Genomic DNA, 23,817 nt, shown 5'->3' on the forward strand with positions numbered 1-23,817 from the left:
AGAGTAATTAGATTTTTAAAATAAATTGGCTTGTTACCTCAAACTGCTTTGAAAACAATATAAAATCTGCTACTACATTGACTTATTGGAGAGACTGGATTTTTTTTTTTACATAAATGTATTTATCTTTTAAGAATGCAGGAGCTAATTGTGATTTACTTTCCATGAAAATTTGAATTGGCAAGATAGTATGAATATTTTTCCCCACTTGGAAGTTATCCTTGTATAGAAAAAAATCACTTCAAAATATGGAGTGCCCCATTTTTTATTAGATTATTGTGACATTCACCACATTTTCTTTCTTCCTTTTCTTCCCACTGTCTCCATGTTGTCAAAATGCAGCTTATAAGCTCTTGAGTCAGGAGCAATCTTTTTGATTATAAAACTCTGTGAAGTGGCCATACACATTGATGGCATCGTTTAAAACTGTAGTCTCCATTTGCAGCCAGTATAGAAAAATATTGAGCATTTTCTGTTTTCCCCCAGAGCTCCATTTTAAAAGGAATAACATGAACTGATTTGTACAACTGACTCACTGCAAAATCTGACTTACGTCTCTCTCACTTAATTGATTCTGATTCTCTTGAACATTTTGAGGGACATTTATCAAAGAAAGTGCTTATTCATGTTGAAATTTATTACCAGACATGGTAATAAATACTACTTTAGTAATTCATTGGAAGTTTGAAGCACACAAGTTGTTTCAACATGCTTGTTGTTAATTAGTGCATTAGTTATTTTAAACAATTAGGGCATTAGTTATTTTAAATAATAGTTTAAATAGTTTAAATAATAGTTTAAATAATTAGTGCATTAGTTATTTTAAATAAATGTGCATGCTATTATACACATAGATTCTCTGGGTGACAAGCTTCAGTATAACCATGGATTAAGGCTGCTGTTAATAGACAGGTTAGATGATAGAAATGTAAAAACTGTTGTTTCAGCTCTTTCCCCAGTTCTTTTCCCTGCCTCTGCTTTCCTTCTTACTTTTCCAATACTTGTTGCCTTTCCACCAATGGTTTTAACTGAGGACAGATTGATGAGGCAGCAAATGTAGGTACACCAGGCACTCTTCTTTAACATACACACATCCTTATTGTGTAATAGTATTTGCTGAAAATAAATTCTAGGGACTTTCAATTCAAAGCCCAACCCTTCAATGTTGCTTCACTGCCCAGAGTCTTCACAAAGATAATGATGGTAAAGGTGTTGCATCAAGTCTGCAAGGTATTCACATTTATTCCTATCTAGACAACCTGCTGGTCAGGTCCCCTTTGTTGCTTCAAGCAAGGGAGGTACTTGTTACAACACAGTTTGGGGATGGAATTGGATAGTAAACCTCGAGCAACAGCATTGCTATGTGTGTGTGTCAAAGTGATCAGGCCTGAAAAACAGATAACTCAGGATATTTCTTTGCACAGGGAATGCAGAGATAGCAGCCTGTGGTCTTCCTTTGCAAGGGAATACAAGGACAAACAACCAGACCAAAAATGAAGGCCCAAAGCTTTATTATTTAAAAATACTTACCCAGTGAGGTGTTCTCTCCCTTGTGAAGATTGACTCTGGAGGAAAAGGGAAATAGAAGTTGGAGTGAAGATACTACCCTACCCAGCACACTAACCCTAAGCTCACACACAGAGGATGGAGTACACCCACACCCCAAGGACCTGAACTAGAGATCCTGTAAGAAAAAAATAGGAAAAACATGAGACCTGTGGATACCTGCTGCCTCTTTGGATTTCTGCAGTTTTAAATCTTCTCTGAATTATAATCCTTTCTTCAAATTGCAATTCATTTCCCAATTGGCTTCTTCCAATTGGCCTTCTCGGTTCTACTTGATCTTCTCCACTATTGGTGTCTCAGCCCCATATTTCCCTTGAGTTGATATTGAGAGAGAACTGTTTTTATAGTCATGTGTTGTGGCATACAAAAGTTCTTTCCCATAGAATCCATAATTTCAATTGGCTTGTGAAAACATCATTCATCTCTGCCAAGATCCAGGTTTGAATTGTTTCAATATTGTTCTCTTCGCTTGCATAGGAACATCCTCCATTTGTTCATAGCAAAGTCCACATTGCCGGCTCGCTCATCTGCTAGACTACATCTGTTTCTTTGCTTCTTAGCCCTCTTTAAGGGAAATCATTCTCATAAAAACACATAATGTAACTCCTGGCTTCCATGAAGTCACTAAGGCTTGTATTATTTCTTATCAAAGTTGTTACATTCTGTTCTGCAAAGTTCGCAAACAAATTTTCAGTCCAACTGGGTTGAAAATGCAACTTTAACTTTCAAAATGATATAATAGAATAAAGAGATAAGATGCATGTTCTTAAAAGCATTATAAGTAATGCTTGAACATAAATATATCTAACAAACATGTACTTACAAGGTTGCCAAATACACAAGTTGGGCTCTAGTGCTTCTGCTTACTGCGGTTGCCAACTGACTAATACAATGTTTAAAGATACAAGATGCATTTTAATTGTGACAGTCTAGCCAACAAAATGTGCTTGGTCTCCTGATTTCCAGCATCAAAGTTGTGCTGTGGGCCAAGTTCCACTCTTGTCACATCCACTGGCTGCCCTGATTCTTTTAGATTCAATATTGCCCCTAGGGGCTCTGGAAAAGACCATCTAGTTTCCCCTCCAGTCATTTGGCAGCCTCTTTTGCCTTCACTCCATGTTAGCCTATGGACAATTCATCAGATCAACTGAGGAAGGTGTAGGGGAGAATGAACTAGGCCTTCACAGGGAGTCCAAGCTCCTGTCCCACAAGACTGAGCACATTATGGGAACTCAGAACAAACAGGAGGATTTTTTGAGGTCCTGTCCAATAGTTTTGGGTGGGTAGGATGTTTTGTTTTGTTTTTGCATTTTTCATTTGGATTCAGTATTTTCGCCAACTGAGCCTCCCTTCCTGCCTAAAGTGAACTCATTTCACTGTTTGCAGGAAAAAGTGCTCTCTTCCTTTTGCCTAAACTCTCTCATTAGAGTGGCCAGGGCATTAACCAGATGTTTGAAGGGCTCTCACAGTATATCTCTAAATAACTTAGCTAATTCAGTAATCTGACTTTCTGTTCATCTTTCATTCCATATCTTTGGGTAAAAAGATGTCCTTCTCTACATGGTCTAGAATCTAGGTGGTTCAGTGCCTGAATCACTACAGCATATGAGGCTTAGTATCTCCCTTCACCCCTTAATGTTACTGCTCTTTTTACTAGGGCTGATAATGCCTCTTCATTGGAAATGTGCAAGGTCTATATGGGCTACTCCAACCACTTTTACCAAGCATAAAACCGACAATGGTTTAGCTGAGGCAATGTTTGGGGGAAAGGTACTTTAAAAGGTTATTCCTGCTTCCTGGTTTTCATGGGTAGATAAGTGTTTCCCGTCCTCAAGGGCTGAGCTTTGGCACGTCCCATGGTGGCACTGGAGAACTCCTAGACATTATCCAAAGAATGGATCATTGGATATTTGCTATGAATACTCCTTCTAAAATAACTCCAGGCCCACCTTGGATCTGCCTCTGTTGGCAGCCTTTACTTGCCTCTTTATATCTGGTCCTGGATATTTTCTCTGGTTCTTGAACCTCTGGTTTGTGTCATGCCCTATAGAGGGAACTGATGCTTCTCTGACATCTCTTCCTTCTCTGTGTTACACTTTGCAATCTTGCCATAGTGTCCTATATGCTGTCATTTTTAAAAAATGTTTTCCAGTGTGCTTTTCTTTTGCTAGATAATTCTGCTTTAACTATTTGTGCTTAAAATTTGGGTCCCTTCTTCGAAAATGGCATACTGAAATAACGTTGACCATTGTTGTAGTTCTATCACTCATAAAAGTTGCTAATAACATAATTAGGGATTTTTTTGTCCCTTGCTTGCATCATTTAGCAGTCCCTACTGGATTTTGGGTCCTAATTTGACAATGCGGATGAAGAAAGACTTTTGATGCAAGGAAAGAAAACAAGACTGAGTTTCTATTTTACTTGATACCAAATACATTTAAACTATTTTTTTTAACCCATGAACACAGTTAGTTTCTTCCTTTAAGCACTTGTATATAAATACATGAGAATATGGGTAGTTATAGTGTGAAAGGAACAGTGAAGAGTTTTCTTGGAGGCATACCAGATCCTGTTTTGCAGTTCAGCTGCCAGGCCTTGTCTTTGTGATGACAGCTAGAAACGCCAAATCATCAAGTAGTCTTTGTAGTTCTCTAAATGTGTAAAACAGCGTAGGTACCTAGAATAGAATATTAGGACATTGCATTAAGGGCTAAACTGCATGTTCACAGGCAAACATTTTCCACTTACTGTAAAAATAGGGCTTTTTTTGGTAACCCAAAAAATTCTTCAATAGATTTCTCCAAAGCTTACCTTTCATATAGCTAGTCAGGTTTGGTTCTGCGACAATATTAGCAAGGGGAAATGAAAATAATTGTGTGACAGTGTCACTGTTTTACTTGGGAGATTTTCTTTTTGCCATAATTGGTACCAGAGCAGCAGCCTTTGGGGGCTGTGAAGAGCCCGTTCTGTGATGTCATTGCTGCCTGAAATCCAAGTGCCAAGGGAACATCATGTGCATCGGGGCACCTGAATGTGTGCCAGGGAGACTTCCCTCTATACAAATACTGTTGTTCTCATTTCTGCAGTCTGAAAAATTGCCAAAAGTGAGGGTGTATTTCATGGGGCAGAAGAAAAAAAGTGTCCTGTTTTTCTTCAGCCCTTGTTTTATTCCAATAAGCTTTTCGGTGTGAAAATTAATTTCTGTGTGGCTGTCTTTAGTTTTATAAAACAATAGTTACACTTAGCATTTTTACAGCTCACACCAAGGGTTCAGTGTGATTATGTACATTTTGGTCATTCCAAAAGGCTTGCAGTATAGGTCAATATTATTATCCTCATATTGGAGATATAAGTCCCTTTGAATAAAGTGGGGAGAGTTAGATGATGCATATGAAGCTAAGGTTTATGTAGCATTAGTATACTTTTTCATTTAAAATGCCTTTAAATAGTTTTGTTTTATTTTATTGATGGATTGATTTGAATTTATATTCCGCCCTATAACCAGAGGTCTCAGGGCGGTTCGCAGAATAAAATCAAATTATAAAACCACAAAGACGTAATTAAAATAAAAACAATAAACCAATAACCTCCCTACACATAAAGCTCAATAACTTCTTGATAGGAGGCTTTGTAAACGTTTTGTGACAGAGTTAAGATTTAATAGGTCATCTTGTTGTAACTATTATATATTTCCTGTTCAGATGCAGAGTTTACAAGGTGGCACAGAAGCCATAGCCCATTTGGATCAACTTGAATCTGATTATTATGACCTGCAACTTCAGTTGTATGAAGTACAGTTTGAAATTTTGAAGTGTGAAGAACTGCTGCTGACAGCACAACTTGAAAGCATCAAAAGACTTATTTCAGGTGACATACATTCATTTTACATGTATATTATTTATAACAATATGCCATAGGCAGCTGTAGTACAAGTTGGTTATTGAGATTATCCTGTGGCTGCAAATTTCCCACTCCAGTTCTTATGCATATTTACTCAGAAGTGAATCTAACTGTATTCAATAGGGCTCACTTTCAGGTAAGCGTGGACAGAACTGTGGCCTTAACTGTTTGGCTTTTGATTTCTTTCTCCTTCTGAGGTATCAAAGATTGTCCCAGCTAGAGTCAAAATGTTGGATAAATTGAATTTATTATTGAGGGTGATGAGAGATGTAACATCTGTGTTGAGTGGAGTTTGCCACCACAATCCTTATATCTGTTTGGGAGAAAATACCTCTGTAGCCTTGGTCTCAGTCACCTCTAATGTAATTTCCATTAGTTGCTCCTGTTTCCTGCTCTGGCCACACTATAGTTGGGATTTTGTGTGGTATTAGATCAGTGTTGGTGTGTGACTATAACCCTCAAGCCCTTCTGGCTCTGACCCATTCCAATATCATTAAACAATTTATTTCTACATAATTCTGTTTATCACAACTGAAGGTTGATCTAGATTTTATTGCATTGTGTAGTTTGTGTGTGTGCATGTTTAAAATTATTAAAATTGTTAGTATTTTCTAACAGAGAAAAGAGATGAAGTAGTGTATTATGATACCTATGAAAGTATGGAAGCCATGCTCGAAAAAGAAGATATGGCAGCATCTATACACTTGCAAAGAGAAGAGCTACAGAAATTGCAACAGAAAGTCCGCCAGCTAGAAGCAAGGCGTGGGCGCATTTCAGCCAAGAAAGCCTACCTCAGAAATAAAAAGGTAAAACACTAATTTATTCACTACTCAGCAAAGAGTTCCTTGCCTATTTGGCACAGGAACATAGGGGGCTGCCTTATATCAGATCAGACCATTGGTCATGTGCGCTTTCTTCTTAGTTGATCAGTTCATATGGGATGAGGTAGAGGGTTAATGCAGGTAAAAAGGTAATAGGCAATGGACCCCTGGATGGTTAAGTCCAGTCAAAGGCAACTATGGGGTGAGGCGCTCATCTCAATTCAGGCCGAGGGAGCCGGCATTTGTTCACAGACAGCTTTCTGGGTCATTTGGCCAGCATGACTAAACTGCTTCTGATACAACTGAACACCATGATGGAAGCCAGAGTGCACAGAAGCACTGTTTGCCTTCCCACTGCAGCTGTACCTATTTATCTGCTTGCAATGGTGTGCTTTCGAACTGCTAGGTTGGCAGAAGCTTGGAGACTGGGCAATGGGAGCTCACCACCATCAAATGGATTCGAACAGCCAACCTTTGGATCAACAAATCCAAGAGGCTCAGTGGTTTAGATCACAGCACCACCCGTGTCCCTGCATTCTTGTCAGGGACTTTTAAACCTCCTAGCCCACCCCAGCACTGTAATGACAGTAATTTTTGTTTTGTTTTGGTAATAATGAAAAGTACATTGCACAAAGGGAAGAGTCTCGTCACTTCAGCCTACTGGTGATGTGTGTGTTGCATATTTTGTTGTTTTCCTTTGCTTTGTTGCATATATAAAGTTAGCATAGAGTATCAAGAACAAACTAGGCTAAACTCCTTGTCCCTAATGTGGAGGAATCTATTTCTTTTTACATACAGCAAAGTGTTGTAGGGAAAAAAGGTAATAAAGATTTGGGGGCAGCAGAAGTTAAATGGATAAAGCATGAAATTTAGAATAGTAGGCGGATGGGAAAGAAAATACCTGGGAGTAGTAGAAGGGAAGGGAGGCCACTAGCAGCAGGATGTGGGTGTAAAAAATGGTATTTCCAAACATAGTATTACTGGGAAGCATATTGATTCACAAAATGCTACTTTCAAACGTTAGGGCTGAAATTGTGGGGCTGTGGATGGGAGTGGGGAAAGCCCTTACCTTGGTAAAGCCATTTCCTTCAGCATCTCTAGGGTGGCCATTGCCTGCAGTTTAAAATAAATGTTTTATTTTAAAATATGTTGAGATGTACACAAAATAATGTTAGTTGTAAGTACTTGCTTTCTTGCCGTAAGCTGCATTATAGAAGTGATATTATTGTTCCCTGAATTGACTGAGTTTTAGCTAATATATTGCTGTTTTGATCAGCTGTAAGCAAAGTCATGCACATAATTTAACAGCCTTTTCTTCCAAAGAAACTAATCATTAGATTTTAAAGTTAAGGGAGTAAATTCTAGATTTTCACACATGGATTGCCTTTTTAATTTTTCACCCACTTTCCTCTGTAAGCTGTGTGCTGTGGACATAGGAGGGATATTTTGTTCAGCTTTTTTTTAGGGGGTGCACCATCAAAGTGGTGATTTGGTGTTACTATGGGCATGTATCTTGTTCCTACATGCAGCGATCTCAGGTCCATGTTCATAGTGTGGAGACTAGAAATTCCTTCATAGGTGGTGTCTGTTTTGCTATGGTTAGAGATTTTGTGTGTGTGCGTGTGTGTGTGTGTGTATTTGTGTATCTATTTGGATAATGTAATTCTTTTCATAGTACCTATATAACAGCTACTTATGTGTAATGTTACCTTCCTGACAATGTATTGATAGCAGGTTGATATGGGATCACTGTGGAAACAGTTTCCTATTATCCCGGTGCTACCACCTGCTGGCTAAGCACTGGTAGTCTTGGTTTATTGTATCAAGCAACTGTTGGTGTTAGGAAAGCTAGTTTTGAAATAAATTGGTAATAGGAGATAAATGCTGAAATTGTACACACTGCTTGGCAGAATATTTTAGTACTGATTGAGGTTTTCCTGTAGGTAAACTAAATCAGCACAGCAGCCAGTGGATATATGTGTTCTGAAATAAATGCTGTATTTGTCTTTGAATTCACAGTTATGGATGTTGCAAACTTCTTAAACTATTAAGCAAACAGGCACATACACCCTCACTGGATTGTTTCTATAAACTCACTGTTTCTATAAAGTCCAACTAAGTTAGTTCTTGGTATGAGCTTTCGTGTGCATGCACACTTCTAAGGAAGAAGTGTGCATGCACACGAAAGCTCATACCAAGAACTAACTTAGTTGGTCTTTAAGGTGCTACTGGAAGGATTTTTTTTTTGTTTTGACTATGGCAGACCAACACAGCTACCTATCTGTAACTGTTTCTATAAACTCACTGACACCTTTAAGGCTGTAAGCTGAGGCTACAGATTCCACAAACACAGACCCACTTTACAAAAAGATACAGAAAACTGCACAAGTTTCCAAAGCCACACAATTGCTCATTTGCTCCTAGTTGTGACTTTGCTGTGTTGAAATCTCCTTTGCAACAAACTCACTGCAATGCATAAACTTGGATAAGGTTTCACACTCTTTTCCAGGGCATGATTAATTGTTATTATGTATTCCCTTTACAAAATCCTTCACGAAGCATATCTAGTTCCTTTCCTATCCTGACTGTGGCTTTCTTTTAGTCTAGATGTTGACTTTTGTGTCCATCTACGCCTCACCAGTGACTGCTTTTCCGGGTTTTTAAAAAACAAACATACAGAAAATATTTAAAGTGTATTTTTTTAAAAAACAACCTCACATTTGTTGCTGTGTTTAGACTGAAATTATTTTGTGCTACTCATTTTATACCTTCTTAGCTTGATTACTGTTGATCATTTCAATTGAACCAGACAGAGGGCCTTCTCGGTAGTGGCGCCCGCCCTGTGGAATGCCCTCCCTTCAGATGTGAAGGAAATAAGTAGCTATCTTATCTTTAAAAGACATCTGGAGGCAGCCCTGTTTAGGGAAGTTTTTAACATTTAATGCTGTATTGTTTTTAACACTCGATTGGAAGCTGCCCAGAGTGGCTGGGGAAACTCAGCCAGATGGGCGGGGTATAAATAAATTATTATTATTATTATTATTATTATTAATATTATTATATTTATTTATTTATATCTTATACAGTATATTGTGTATTGACAGGAGATCTGCATTGCAAAACATCATGAAAAATTCTTGCAGCACTTTCAGAGTGAAGAAGAGTCACAGCATACTGCACAGTTTGTGAGTTTTATCTTGGTTAATATTAAAATAAGCCTCCAGCTCAAGGTTTCCCCCTAATTTAAGCAAATTTAAATCCCCCCGCCTTGCTTTTGAATGTTTCTGTATACTGAGAAATATACAATAGGACAGTAATAGGACATTAACACTGCAATCCTATGCACATCTCCTCAGAAGTAGGTCACTTTAAATTCAGTGACACTTGGTCCAAGGTACTGTAAGTGGATAAAGAACTGTATCTTAAATGACCAAGAGCTGACAAGAGGGGAAGAAGGTAGATGACTGGAGTCCTGTGGAGGGGGTGGGGAAGAACATGGTCAGCTGAGGTACTTGCCAGGAGACGGGAGAGAGATTTAGTACCTGTCCTTATTTTGCAAAGCTGGACTTTGATGGGTGGTTGGTGTGGAGATCTCTTCTGCACTGGAGTGAGAAGAGGCAGAGGGCAGAAAAGAAAAAAGAAAAGGAAAGGAAAGAAAAGAAAAGCTTGTGGACAGCTTTCCACAAGAAGTGGTGTTGTGTGGAAGTAGTGAAGTTTCTTCAGGGGGTTCCAAAGATTTATGGTTCCTAAGGCAAAAAGTAACTCTTTTTACACTTAATATTGAGCTCCTGGTGATTAAAATGAAAACAAAGATTAATAATCCCATTTTCCTGTCTCATCAAAGACAAGCTGTGTATGGTGCCTGGATTAAGAGGTTTTGGTTTAAAACCTCTAACGAAAGGAAGAAAAAAGTTAACTTTAACTGGGACTAAGCAGTAGTGGGTGAAAGTTATTCCATCCAAATTCATCCTCCTAGCCTGGTGTTTCTAATCCCCGACTCTCATCCTTTTGTTTTCATTCTTAGAAGAGGGAGCAGTTGCAAGCTGAAGAAGAAAGAAAAAGCTCATGGGTTACTCAGGAACGACAGATAACACTGGACAGACTTCGAACATTTAAACAGGTAAATGGAAGAAGGGAGACATTCTACTGATGCTTCGTAAGTTACACACACATAGACATAGACATAGACATACATATACACATACACATACACATACACATACATATACATATACATATACATATACATATACATATACATATACATATATGATTGCCCACCAATAATAGCGCCTTTGACACAAGTACTTGTTCCAGAGAGTATGCATTAGCTATGGCTTCGTGTTGTTTGTATATGTGATGGCAACCATAAATCATTGCTATATAATGTGTGAAACAAGCCTTCTTAATTATTAAACTATATTCATATTAACAAGAAAATAGAAAAGAACATTGGAATTATTCTTAGGAAAAAATTGTGCTATACTTCTCTTCCTATTAATTAATTCCCATGTTTATGTTTCTCAATTTACAAGTTAACCTGACAATTTTGAAAGGGTTGAATCATAATTATATGTGAGCAGTTGAGGTTAGCAGTAATAAGTCTCTTGGCCTGCAATCCTAACCCCACTCACCTGGGAGTAAGTTCCATTGAATTCAGTAGGACTTAATTCTGAGTTTACAGGGTTAAAATTGTGCTGTTGGTCACCATGCTTTTGATGCTTGCCTAATTTTTAACTCATTCCCCCCCCCCCCCTCCTAAGCGCTATCCTGGACAGGTAATACTCAAATCAACCAGACTTCGACTGGCTCATGCAAGAAGAAAAAGTACGGCCAGTTCAACTTCATGTGCTGATCATCGTCTGTCGCTACCTGTAACTACACAGACTGATGTGGTGGGGCAAGAAAAAAGAATACAACCTTTACAAATCCAGGAGTCTAGAAATTTAGGACCACTTGAAGATACTTCACCTCCCTGTGGCGTTATCTCTGAATTTTCTCAAATTCCTTCTCCTCCTGCTCTTCTCAGTAATGAACTTCAGCCCAATATAGTTAATGAGGCCCCAATGCCTCCTCCTCTTCCACCGCCGCCGCCGCCACCTCTGCCCACCAAGGAAGAGTCTACTCAGTGCTCTGAGAAGAGCAGTAGCCCTGTGAAACAACCCAGCATTGAGAAGCCAGCACTGCTGACCACCATAGCACCATCAGCTCATTTCTTTGATAGCAGCCAGTTGGTCAGTGCCAAGAAGAAACTAAAGAAAATGGGCGATATGGAAGGCTTGCAGAGGAGAAGAGGTAACTTCATTTCTCTTGAATGTGATTCAGGGAAAAGAAAAAGCAGTTTTTCTTACCTTGAGTAATAAAGTTAAAGGATCCCTACCCCCCAAGAGAGCATGGTTTGTGATTTTTGAACATGACCTCCCAAATCATTTTTGAAACTGGGGGGGGGGGGGTGTCTTTTGTGATGTTTCCCAGGGGAGGGGGTGTTGGTGGCAAAAAAGGGAAAAAAAGTTTTTACACCTGAAGTAGATCTCTGGACTCCAGCTGGTGGAATTAATGAAAACTCTTGATAACTCGGTTGATGGTTTCTATCCAAATTTTGATTTCTGTTTTGTCAACATTGAACAATGGGAAAGGTGGTGTTGGTATATTTTAATTAATAAATAGTGACATTTTCAATGCTTTGAGTACAGGGTGTTAGTCCACAGCTCAGAGTACTTATTTTGTACTAGTACCGAAAGTTTTTTCCTTTGTTTTTTTAAACTTTTAAGAACAAGGTTCCACACCTCTGCCGGTAGGAAGTGGTGTATCTTAGCAGATCTGTGGTTTTTAAATGAAAAGAATAAACATGATACAGTGGATCTTAAAAATTAAAGGCCCAGTCCAACCCATTCCCTAGGTGGACATGCATGTGTAGGCAGGTAGACCAGGAGGTGTCCAGGTTTGGCCGTTGCCCCTGTACACAAGGGCAATTGGGTATGTAGAGGGATTGGGTTGCCTCTCTAAGGAATAGCAGCCTCCCTCAATACCAGCTGCATTGTCCTAACATAGAAAGTTGAGCCAGATACTTGCCGGACATTTTGTGAGAACCAAAGACAACAGTGGGGGCTCATCTCTTGATGCAGTAGCTTCATTTCATTGTTTTGATCTTCTTTCTTACGGACTTGATTATTGTGATCTGAGAATAATGTAATCCCCCCCCCCCCGAATTGTCAAATCAATGCATTAGAAATATATAGCAGGTTTTCTTTTATACCTTCCACGTAGGAAATTCTCATCAACTGGATGTAGTATTCAAATGTGCTTTGAGGGTTGGGAGACCCAGTGGAGTGGAGGTGGAGCCGCAAGGAGGAGGAGAGGAAAAGGAGATTTCAGACATCCTTGGCTTTTGTGAATGTCTTGTTGAAATTTCATAGCATAAAATATGAAAAGTTGCAATGCTTACTGAACTCTACTTTTCTGCAGTGAGTTCCCCAATGGATGAGGTGTTGGCTTCCTTGAAACGTGGTAGCTTCCACCTGAGGAAAGTTGAGCAGAGAAATCTCCCGCCTTTCCCTGATGAAGACGACAGCAATAACATCTTGGCACAGATAAGAAAAGGTGTGAAACTGAAGAAAGTGCAAAAGGACCTTATGAGAGAATCATTCACAATTCTACCTGATGATGATCCTTTGACACGCAGCATCCATGAAGCACTACGGCGAATTAAGGAAGCATCACCAGAGTCTGAAGATGAAGAGGAGAACCTGCCTTGCACAGACTGGGAAAATTAAGGAGTAATGTTTCCTCTTTTGGTATATATCTGGTTTCCTCAAATAGTATAGTAGCACCTATAATAGTAGATGCTTGTTAGGAATGTGCCTAAGTTCTCCTACATTTACACAAGAGAAGTGCATGTGTGGCTTAAGATCCGTAGCCATTGTACAAGCTCAAAATAGGCAGATTAATGTATCTGGATTTATTTCTGCTTTTAGACTAAAACACAAAAAGGCTTTATCCAAAATATTTATTAGCAATAAATCCTTTTCAAGTTCAGGCATTTTTTGGTATATTAATATTTCAGTGCAGAGCACTGCTGTGCATAAATAGATTAATTTTATTTATTTTTATTTATTAAATTTCTGTACTACCCTTCACCTGAGCAACACAGGGCAGTTTACAATAAAAATAAATAAAATTAATCAATCAGTTTACAATATAAAAACACAAAAATACATATACGATAGTAACAAGAAAAAACAATATGCCCCACAGTTTAAAAAGCCAAATATTGTTTAAGTAGCCAAAGGCCTGGAAAAAGAGGAATGGTTTAGCCTGGCACCTAAAGATGAGCTTTTCACAAGCAGGGAGCCATAGTAGAAAAGGCCTGCTCTCGTGTTGCCACCCTCCTGAACTTTCACAGAGGAGACGAGGATGTTAGTACATTTTGGAAATCCCAGAACCATATTCATTAAGGTAGGATTGAGGCGGGGGGGGGGGGAGCATATGGGAAAATAAAGTTGGAACGTCTCACAAGGTATTTCTTTGAAGGAAACTTTCTTTGTCAGAATGGGTATACAGTGGTACCTCTGGATACGAACGGGATCCGTTCCGGAGCCCCGTTCACATCCAGAAGCAAACGTAACTAGCGATGGCACATCTGCGCACGTGCGCATTGCTTTTCGCGGCTTCTGCGCATGCGCGTGACTTCCAGGTTGCCGCGGAGCGCAACTCAAACACGCTCAACATGAAGCATATTCAACCCAAGGCATGACTGTAGTTTCCTTACTTCTGACTGACAGATGCCTCTGCTGCTTCCATTTTTAACAAAAAGTGTGTCTTCGCTAGTACTCCTAGAGTTATATGACGTGGCCTCCTCTTTCGTCATTGATTTGGGAGGAGTTTTCCTAATTCAGAGATCTGTTGCCCATTTTTTCTGGGTTGTTGAGCTGGCTGGCTAGGGGTGTTATATTCCACTGTTCTAATCGGAGAGGAGAGATGCACACTATATTCCTCCCTAACTCTTCTAAAACATCTAAATTACAGTTTGATAATATGGAATTTTGGAATATATTGATGCTAGTGCTTATTTGAACAAAAACTCTAGACTTTTTTTATTTTATTTTTTAGAAAAGCAAGATCTTTTCCCATTTATAGCATCTTTCTTAAATGGTGATACGTTTTCAGGATGTTGGAAACTTGGAAAGGCAGTATTTGCATGCAAACCTTGACTGTTTGAATCAACAGCATGAACAAAGTGGAAAAGATTGTGATCATGGAGAGGGTTAAGACTTAGTGAAAAATTGTGTGAAAACCTTAATCTGATTTCTGGGTTGCAGGTGGAAACATATGTTGCATTAGTGGAATGTAAGATATGTCTCATCACGGTTGTTACCAATTTGACAGAGGTGACCCTACTGGATTAATGTGTGAATTGGCATGCCAATAACTAATTGCAATATATTTAATCAAAATTAAGGTCACTTCCAAAGTCTGCAAGGCAAGTTTTCCCATAAAGGGGAAATCAATTTAAAGGATGAAATTATTAATTTACTCTGTAAATCAATCTGCAGTGGAAAAATCTCTATAAAAAGTAAAGCATACATAAATTAAAGCTACAAATGTTCCACTCATCCACAGATCTTCACGTACAGTAGTTAGACCAGGCATAGGCAAACTCAGCCCTCCAGATGTTTTGGGACTACAACTCCCATCATCCCTGAGCACTGGTCCTGTTAGCTAGGGATGATGGGAGTTGTAGTCCCAAAACATCTGGAGGGCCGAGTTTGCCTATGCCTGAGTTAAACGATGCTGCCTTACAGTGAGTCAGCTCGTGGGTCCCTCTAGCCCAGTACAGGTGACTTAGACTGGCAGCAACTCTTCTCAGGTTCTCAGAAAGGAGATTCTCTGCCAGCCCTGGTATATAACTGGAGATTACATTAACTGGAGGTGCTGGGGGATTGAAAATGGAACTGTCAATAAGCAAAGCAGGTTCTGCTGTGGTATCTGTGTTTTCATATGCACACCTTCAAAACAATATTGACATTGAGTTTTTACACTAGCACTCTTGTTGTGGGCAGAGGAGGAAAGGGTCCTCTTGTATCAGTATTCCAAGCAGGTGATGTGGGGAGGGAAAGACTAATCATATTAATGAGCTGTTGGGAGAGCTAAGCCTCTCCTTTTCTTCTACTAATTTTGTTTCTGTCAAAATTAGGAGTGTTCTGTCAAAATTAGGAGTGTGGTGGAGTCTCCTTCTTTGGAGGTCTTTAAGCAGAGGCTTGACAACCATATGTCAGGAGTGCTCTGAAGGTGTTTCCTGCTTGGCAGGGGGTTGGACTCGATGGCCCTTGTGGTCTCTTCCAACTCTATGATTCTATGATTCTATATCTTCAGCTAGAGCAGCCTGTCACAGAACGTGGCCTGCAGACTCAGATGCCAAGGAGGAATAGGTGCTTGAAAAGCACATTTTGATGCGGCCTCTAAAGGAATAGAATTTGATTTAAAAAGCAACTTTACAGTTTGTCCTTCAGCTGTTTTTTGTTTGTTTAAACAGGTGGTGAGGATTCCACAGAATAATGATTTTCCTTTCACTTCTGAACATCCATAGTCAACAGTTTGATCACCACCTTCAGTCTGGGAAAGGCGTCATCTGACAAACAATTTGATATGTGCAGAAGAGCTTAAAATGCATTTTTTAAAATTATGGTACAAAATTCTGATGGGATCAAAAACTACCTTATTAGATGTGTATTTTGCAGAACACTGAGGAGAACGAACCATTCAAGATATTTCTGGTTCTGCACTCACTTTTTACAGTCGTGTGAAACACTAAATCAGCACCTATTGCAGCAGAGCTTTTTCCCAGCATAATTTACCAGGACAGGTATGCAATCTGATCTTTGGTTCACTGAAGACTTCACTGTTTAATCAACAAATTGCTACTTTCACATCAGCTTCTATTACAGCAACAGGAATTCTCCTAAAGGTCTTTATTTCTCACTATATTTGTCATGTAGGAAGTGGATTTCAGAGATATAATGCATTTTAACTATTCATTGTGCAAAATACAAGTTATTTTGAAAATGGGAACAAATGGCTCTACAGAATAACAGGAAGCCCCCTAAGAGTGGAATACATATACTTAAGAATGTATTGTTTACAGCCTAGTACATTTAAAATGGCATATAGCAAAACCCTTTAGAAGGCCATGTATACTGTGTACATCTTGTATTTTTAAATTAGAATTTCCCATGCTCGTATAAATAGAAACATTTTAATTGCAGGACTGAGTGATAGATAATAAAGTTACATAAAATTTTATTTATAGAAGCAATATTTTGTAATGAGAATACTTAAAATTATTTTTGTCTATTAGTTTGACTGTTCTTTGATTACTCTAAGGAACCTTTATTTAAAGACAATTCAAAACTGAAATCCAGTTTTACTGTTAAGTTGTGGAAGTTATAATTTTTTTCCAGTTTTCATTCTTCCTATCATTGTTAAAATATTTGAATTATGTAACAGCCTGCTTATTTGAAAAACACTTCATTTTTAACCCTGGTTGTATAATGGTCTAAAGGAGGCACAGCCTTTGGTACAGTGAATATCTAAAGCAACGTAATCCCAAACAGCATGACTAATAGCTGCAGGCAGCTCATTTTTTAATAACAGAGTACTGTACGGAATAGTATTTCTGCACCAGGGCTAATCTTACCCTTATTAAAATGCTCTCTAATGAAAATTTCTGCTTGTAGGAGAATATTGTGCTTGACAAACTATGATCCCTTATGATAGGAAATATCCATTTTAAAATGATTTACTACCGTATATTCACTTCCCTGTTGTAAGTAGATGCATATTGGATGGAATGGATTTAGTAAGCCCACTCACCTTTCATAGTAGTTAAATGTCTTGCTCTTTTTCCTTTTAAAAATACTTGGGAGTACCCTGTTACAATACATGTAACAGTCCAGCTCAACTCTTGGAAATATTTGGGTGTGCAAAAGTGACTACCTAGGCCAGTAATAATGAGAAATATTTTATCGGGATACCTGCCATTCTTTCTTTTTTTTTTTTTTTAAAAAAAAAGCTTATTGCCTTATATAGTCTGAAATGCTGTCCTTTCCCAAAGGTAAGCTTGAGAATAGCATGAGTTCAATTATTGTGAGAACGCCTTCTGTTGGGGAGACAAAGAACTGTATTAGGAACTGAACATTAATTTTCTGAAAAACAAGACAACCCATTTCCTTTCCAAGTTACTGCATATTAACCAAAATCGCATTATGCACTGTGTGGTTACAATCACAGGTAATACAAGATTTGGTGGTGGCAATAATTAAATAGCTGCAAAATATAACTGTTGACCTTTAGCATAAACCATAATATATGTAGTTGGTGTGCCTTTGCCATTTAGTCACCTCCATTTAGTCACACTCCAGATTTCCACTGTATAATATATTGTGTTTGAAATTTTAGTTGTAGCCCAAAACACGAACTTCTAAAAATTAGGATGAGATGGATCATGTAAAGCTTTACACAATCAGTTGCAGCAGGAGCTTTGAATGGCAAATTTTGCTAGACAATTCACGTAATCAAGGAGACATAACTTATTGAAAATTGAGAGTAACACTCCTTACGCTAACACTCTTTTGCAACTATAAATTTTAAATTCATATGGAAAGTTTATAAAGCTCTCAAGATGATTGTGAAATGTTCAGGCTGTATATATGGAATCTTTGCCTTGAAAGCTCTAGTTTGTTTTTGGTTTTTTAAAAAAACTATTTCTGACAGTTTAATTAATGCAAAAAAATAAAACTGGCTTTTGGCGCTATAAAAATGGCTGTTTCAGAGGAACATATTTTATACATACTTGGCTTCTGTACAGTGGAATCTCGGATTGCGAACGTGATCCGTGTGGGAGGCACGTTCGCAACCTGCAGCGCCGCGTCTGTACATGCACGGGTTGTGATTTTGCGCATGTGGGAGCGCCGAAACCCAGAAGTAACCCGTGCTGGTACTTCTGGGTTCGGCGCGGTGCGCAACCCGAAAACACATAACCTGAAGCGTCTGTAACCCGAGCTACCACTGTACTGTGGCTGATCTCCTATCCAGAGTTTTCCTTTAGACTGAGTATAGTTTTTCCCCATAATCTGTTAGGAAGAAGAGATTAATCTGGGTGCCAGTAGTGCCTGGATAGCATTTTACACAAATTTGTCAAGTTAAGGCCTTGTCCATCTTATCTATGTGCAATTCCTTATAATTATATTCTCACATGTTTTGCTTTTAATTAATAGTGATTCCTAATTTTATTTCTTGAAGCCATTGCATACCAGCTGAGAACTCTGAGTACTCTAGTCTAGTACATTTATTGCAGCAGACTTAGCAAATATATGGGCATTTAAGAAAAGTTATTGATGAATGCTGCTTGAACTGGCATTCACACCTAAATCTATGCAGCTGACAAGTATGCATTAAAATATGCATTCCAGTATTTCTTATGCTGTAGACTCACTGCGGTACATGGCTGTACTGCAGCCGTTGTTCTCAATTTATTGTCCACAATGCATTCTGTCAAGAAATGTAGTGATCTACCTGGATGCCCCTGAACTGGTGGTAGACTAGCTCAAGGAACTATAAATGCCAGGAGGTGATGAGTCGTGTGTTTGGCAGTTTGGCAGCAAGGGGGCCAAGGTGTTTTATTTCCACTAGAAAAACAAATTAATGCTGAACAGCAACATTTATTAAAGTAGTTTTATCTTCTGCAGCATGGTCCCATAAGTCTTTAATTTTAGTTGCTTGGTTTATTTGTATACTGACTATATTCTTTAGGATAGATAGTTTTGCTTCTTATTTCAACCATTTTCTTGTAAAGCTTTTCAGAGTAGAGCAGCTTATATTATAAAATTGGTAACCACAAAAACAAATTAACAGCACTAAATTATGTCTTGCTGGTGCATTCCAAGTTTTTGCTTTTGAGTTGTGTTTCATGTAGACACTGTCTTCAGAGAATCATGTGCATTTTTGTCACAGTCTAGTGGAAAGGGGGGAAACTTTCACTCAAAGTCAATGTTCTCTTTTTATTTGCACTGACTTTAAAGAGCGAACTGTAAAACTATTTGGATTTATGAGCATTCTTTTATTTTCGCTGTAATGCTTTTGTCATTTGGTTACCTGTGTTACTCATAACGAACCCAGAAGCATGAAACAAGGTATATCTAGTGTTGGTGAACTGTTAACAAGCAAATAAGCTTATTGAAAAGGAGGCATAAGAGATGCTTGTTGCAAGAGATGTAAGCACCTTATTCTGAGGATGTGGAATTTTAAAATGCTACTAGAGTCAAGTGTCAATAGTTGTGTGCTATCAATATTGACCCTAATCTATTAGCAATCTATTCATGGAAGCAGATGGCAGCACCAACCACCATGAAAGGGGACATCCAGATTCAATATGGTGTCCTGCTCTTCTGACTGCTTCGGTCATGCCTTAGGCAGGCTGATGCTCTGTGGTGACGCAGCAGCCACACAGCCTTTTGCTGCACTCTCCTTTCCCTGGATCGGGGCCAAGTGTTCTTTAGTAGAGAAAAGCACATTGTTTTGTTACTGGGTGTAATGGTTTGAAAAAGAAAGCACTAGCGGTTTTATCCTATAACTCATTTGAAAGCTTCCAACAAAAAATAATGTATATTAATTGCTACATGAAATCTTACGTAATTAAAATCTAATTTGGGCCATGGCGAACGTTCTATTTTGCAAGGCTGTTTTCTAATGTTTTGCACAACCTTTTCTGCTATTTAAGACCATTTCCTGGGAATTCCTAGCTTTGAGCATAAAAATCAACAGCAAGCAGATAAACATAAGAAGAGCCTGCTGGATCAGGCCAATGTCGCATCTATGCCAACATCCTGTTCTCACAGTGGCCAGCTAGATGCCCATGAGAAGCATGGCAGCAGGACCTGAGCACAGCAGCAGTCTACCCACTCCTGGACGTGGAACATGGTCAATGTGGTTAGCAGCCTGTTATACCTGGCCTTTATTGGTCTATGTACTCTCTAGACCTCGGCATCAGAATTTTATTTATTCTGTTTTCTAGTATGGGTGTTCACACTATCTGTGATTAAGAGTCCAATTCAGAAAATACTTTCTTTGTGGCTTTATTCCCAGGAGGAGCTGAAGAGTGGGCTGCAGATTAGAGTGGTCCCTCCCCACCATTAATTGTAGGTAAAACAGAACCTCTGGTCACTCAGCTTGAACATGTGAGGTCAAAAAGAGGGGGGGCAGGGGTATACATGGTGGGCTCACCCCCTCCAATACCTTGCCAGGTTGAGTGGGGAGCTTCTAAGCCTGTTCAACATGCCAATAAGCATCCTCATGGTTGAGAGAGAGATTTTGGGGCACTTTGAGACTTCCTTCAGGACTTGATGCTAAACATGCAAATGGCTGAAGTGGAAGCAGGACTAGTATATGTGTCCCCAGCCTCCTACACATCTTTTGCCCTCCTATGTTTGGGCTGAATATCTGAAAAGGGCTAACTGAGCCACAATCACTAGTGGCATTCATAAATAAATTCTAGCCAACGGGAGAAAGCCTTTTGCATGCCGCACCATAAAAACAATGTTTATTTTTTTAAAAAAGCTGTCAGTAACAGCAAGGGCCGGTTTGAATGTAACACTAAGCCATAGCTTTATGTTACAGAAATAAGCTGCAAACTTTGGGCTTACACTCCTATATATTCACTGTCTAGTTTAAACAAATCACTGTTTGTTGGTAGGTCTGAAGTAGTGGTTAGTTTTAAAGTATGGTTTGTTGAAACAAACCAGGATTAAACTCTTAAGTAGGCTTGTTCACGTGACACTGGCTAAACCGTGGTTTAGTATTATATCTGAGCCAGGCACAAAGTGCCTTCTTTCCAAATGTACCAGGCATTATCTTGAATTTGGAAATGGCAGCAGTGGCATGGGTTGAAAGGGAAGCACCCTTCCCTGTAGGAAAAAGGATTGCAAGCCCAGCTAAGACGTCACTGATCAACAACAATCTCCTGCAGTGAAGGGGCATGTCAACCTGACTTCACATTGGATATAATCCTGGAAGTCGTCTCATTCCCTGAACAGCCCCAAGCCTGTATGATTTGGCATGCGGTGCTGCGAAGGGCGCTTAGCTGGTATGAGCATATAATAGTTGGCTGCGTTGCACATAGTCGAGTGGTGGCTAACCTGTGGCCCTCTAGGTGTTGCTGGATTACATCTCCCATCAACTCCCGTGAAGATGGACAATTGTTAGGTATGACAGGAGTTGTAGTCAAACTGTTTTCTCCACTCCATTGTCCTATTCCCCGCTCCTCCTTTGGAAATGTGAGTTTATTACTTTCAGAGCTGATTCAGATATATAGACAGTTCTATGGCAGATTACAAGTGGAAATGTTTTCTGCAGATTGAAAGCTAGGAGATAGGGAGGCCCCTAGACTAATGTGTTTGTTCTTTATATGTGGGGAGTTTTTAAAAAATCTTACAGGAAGCACTCATCCTCATGTATTCAGAAATCATAGTCTAGGAATGACTATCACATGCGGTGTCTACACACTTGATGCAGAACTTCAACCTCAACAAGGCAGGACATTAGAACTAGGACCAGATCTTGCATGGTTCTTTTTAAAAGGTGAAAGCATCCACAAGGTTCCCATATAGGGGTTGGACTGTGATGCATTTTTTGTAACCCTTTCCCTGCTGCTCTATTTTGCTGATTTGAATTGCCCCCTGAAACTGTATGTTTCCTCAGTGAAGTAAATGACAATTTCAAAGGGAGAGGAGATTTAAATAGGGGAAATAATAACTTAGGAATGAGATAAAAACAAAGCAACATTATGGCCCAAATTAATTCTCTCCCTTACTGATTGCTTTTAACCCCCCCCCTTTTTGTTTTTTTTAAAAAAACAAACCTCAGGGGAGCCTGTCATGGAACTCCCACTACCACATCTTAACTTTGGGTCTTTAGTCTTACATTCGTTTGGCTACAGCCCACTTGTTGTTTGTCATTTTATGAGTTGCCAAGAGCAGAGCTGTGTTAACATATTTGCTGAAATGTAGAAGGCTGTTTGATTATGTTGCATGGATAAAGCTTGTTAAACGTTAATGGAACGCCTCATTTTTGAACAGCTAAAAAATTAAAAAGAAAACCAATTCACCATTCACTAACTTTGTGCAAAAAGAATGAAAATCGGTGTGCTGTGCTGCACTTCTTTAAAACAATTGTATTTAATGGACATTTGTAAATGGACATTGCATTTCTGAAATGCTCCAGCAAACTTGCAATACCTTTATAATGCTCAATGTTCCAAAGTATTAAGCACAAAGTATAAACGAAAAGAGCATTGTTAGCAATATTTTGAAAACTAAAAGTTTTAACTGTTTGCCCTTTTGCTTTTTTCCCTTTAAGTGCAGCCTTCCTGCAACTTTATTGTACTGCTTTGTACTTCATGTTTTTTACTATCATGGCTTCGAAATTCAAACCTATACCCAAAGTCCTGAATGACTTGTCTCGTGTACATGCAATGTAACAACATACTTAAAAATTTTGGTGCTTAAAAGTTGTTCCTTTTTTTTCTTTAATAAAGGATATTTATTTGAATACAGTTTCTTTCACATTCATGTAAAGGACTTGTGGAGCTCTGAAGCAGACATGCTAGTATAATATTGTACAGTTATAACAAAAAAAATTCCTTCCAGTAGCACCTTAAAGACCAACTAAGTTAGTTCTTGGTATGAGCTTTCGTGTGCATGCACACTTCTTCAGATACACCTGGTCAAAACAAAAAAAATCCTTCCAGTAGCACCTTAAAGACCAACTAAGTTAGTTCTTGGTATGAGCTTTCGTGTGCATGCACACTTCTTCAGATACACCTGGTCAAAACAAAAAAAATCCAGTAGCACCTTAAAGACCAACTAAGTTAGTTCTTGGTATGAGCTTTCATGCACACGAAAGCTCATACCAAGAACTAACTTAGTTGGTCTTTAAGGTGCTACTGGAAGGAATTTTTTTTGTTTTGACTATGGCAGACCAACACGGCTACCTATCTATAATTGTACAGTTATGCTAGGCATAAGCAATCCCTATCAACTTTCTGTACATTCTTATACTGATGTGTCAGAAGATGATTTTTTCATTGCAATCGAAGGATCACAGGTAGTTCTGACCCTCTCATTCCATCATGCAAGATTCCCTTAATGAGACGTAAAACTTTGAAAACAAAAGTTTTCATTTTGGATAAATTAAAAATGGTGGGCAACCACTACAGATAGGAACCACACTTGAGTCCCATTCGCACTGCATGTAGAGTTGATGGGGAGAGCAGCAAATGTGTTGCAGCCACTCCTGTGCCATCAAGGAAAAATAATGTGGCTATAGTGGAGTAGCAGGGGTTTTGTGTGCTTGTTGAGGACTCATCAGGACACCATGGACCCCTGAAGTCTGGTTCCAGTCCTGGATAGTCCTCGTTGGAGGCAGCTGGCTGACCAGGGATGCTGCAACCTTGTGTGTTGTGGGCCTCTTTGTTGGCAAT

The 23,817-nt window shown here is 39.0% G+C and overlaps 1 protein-coding gene and 1 long non-coding RNA gene across 5 annotated transcripts in view; one reads left to right on the forward strand and one right to left on the reverse strand.

The window, feature by feature from the left end:
• Nucleotides 1-22,886, forward strand: part of JMY (junction mediating and regulatory protein, p53 cofactor) — a 42,960-nt gene extending 20,074 nt beyond the window's left edge. The window contains exons 5-12 of one of the 4 annotated variants that reach the window (XR_014172655.1): nucleotides 5,268-5,433; nucleotides 6,085-6,272; nucleotides 9,392-9,472; nucleotides 10,312-10,407; nucleotides 11,051-11,582; nucleotides 12,753-13,081; nucleotides 15,660-15,715; nucleotides 15,820-22,886. Coding sequence is in view for 3 of the 4 variants with exons in the window: in XM_081929349.1 (XP_081785475.1) it covers nucleotides 5,268-5,433; nucleotides 6,085-6,272; nucleotides 9,392-9,472; nucleotides 10,312-10,407; nucleotides 11,051-11,582; nucleotides 12,753-13,060 (1,371 nt within the window). In the remaining variant the exon portion in view is untranslated. Of the gene's footprint in view, nucleotides 1-5,267; nucleotides 5,434-6,084; nucleotides 6,273-9,391; nucleotides 9,473-10,311; nucleotides 10,408-11,050; nucleotides 11,583-12,752; nucleotides 13,082-15,659 lie in introns of all 4 variants that reach the window. The other 3 variants (XM_081929349.1, XM_081929350.1, XM_081929348.1) reach the window with 3 other exon arrangements.
• On the reverse strand, nucleotides 150-4,245 carry LOC309379924. The gene is made up of 4 exons (XR_014172681.1): nucleotides 4,130-4,245; nucleotides 1,726-2,233; nucleotides 1,531-1,565; nucleotides 150-387 (listed from the first exon to the last, which is right to left on the reverse strand). It is a non-coding gene; the product is annotated as an uncharacterized lncRNA (long non-coding RNA).
• Nucleotides 22,887-23,817: the final 931 nt, after the last annotated feature.

The sequence above is a fragment of the Podarcis melisellensis genome (assembly GCF_964234715.1).
Source record: "Podarcis melisellensis genome assembly, chromosome: 11".
Taxonomy (NCBI): Eukaryota; Metazoa; Chordata; class Lepidosauria; order Squamata; family Lacertidae; genus Podarcis; species Podarcis melisellensis.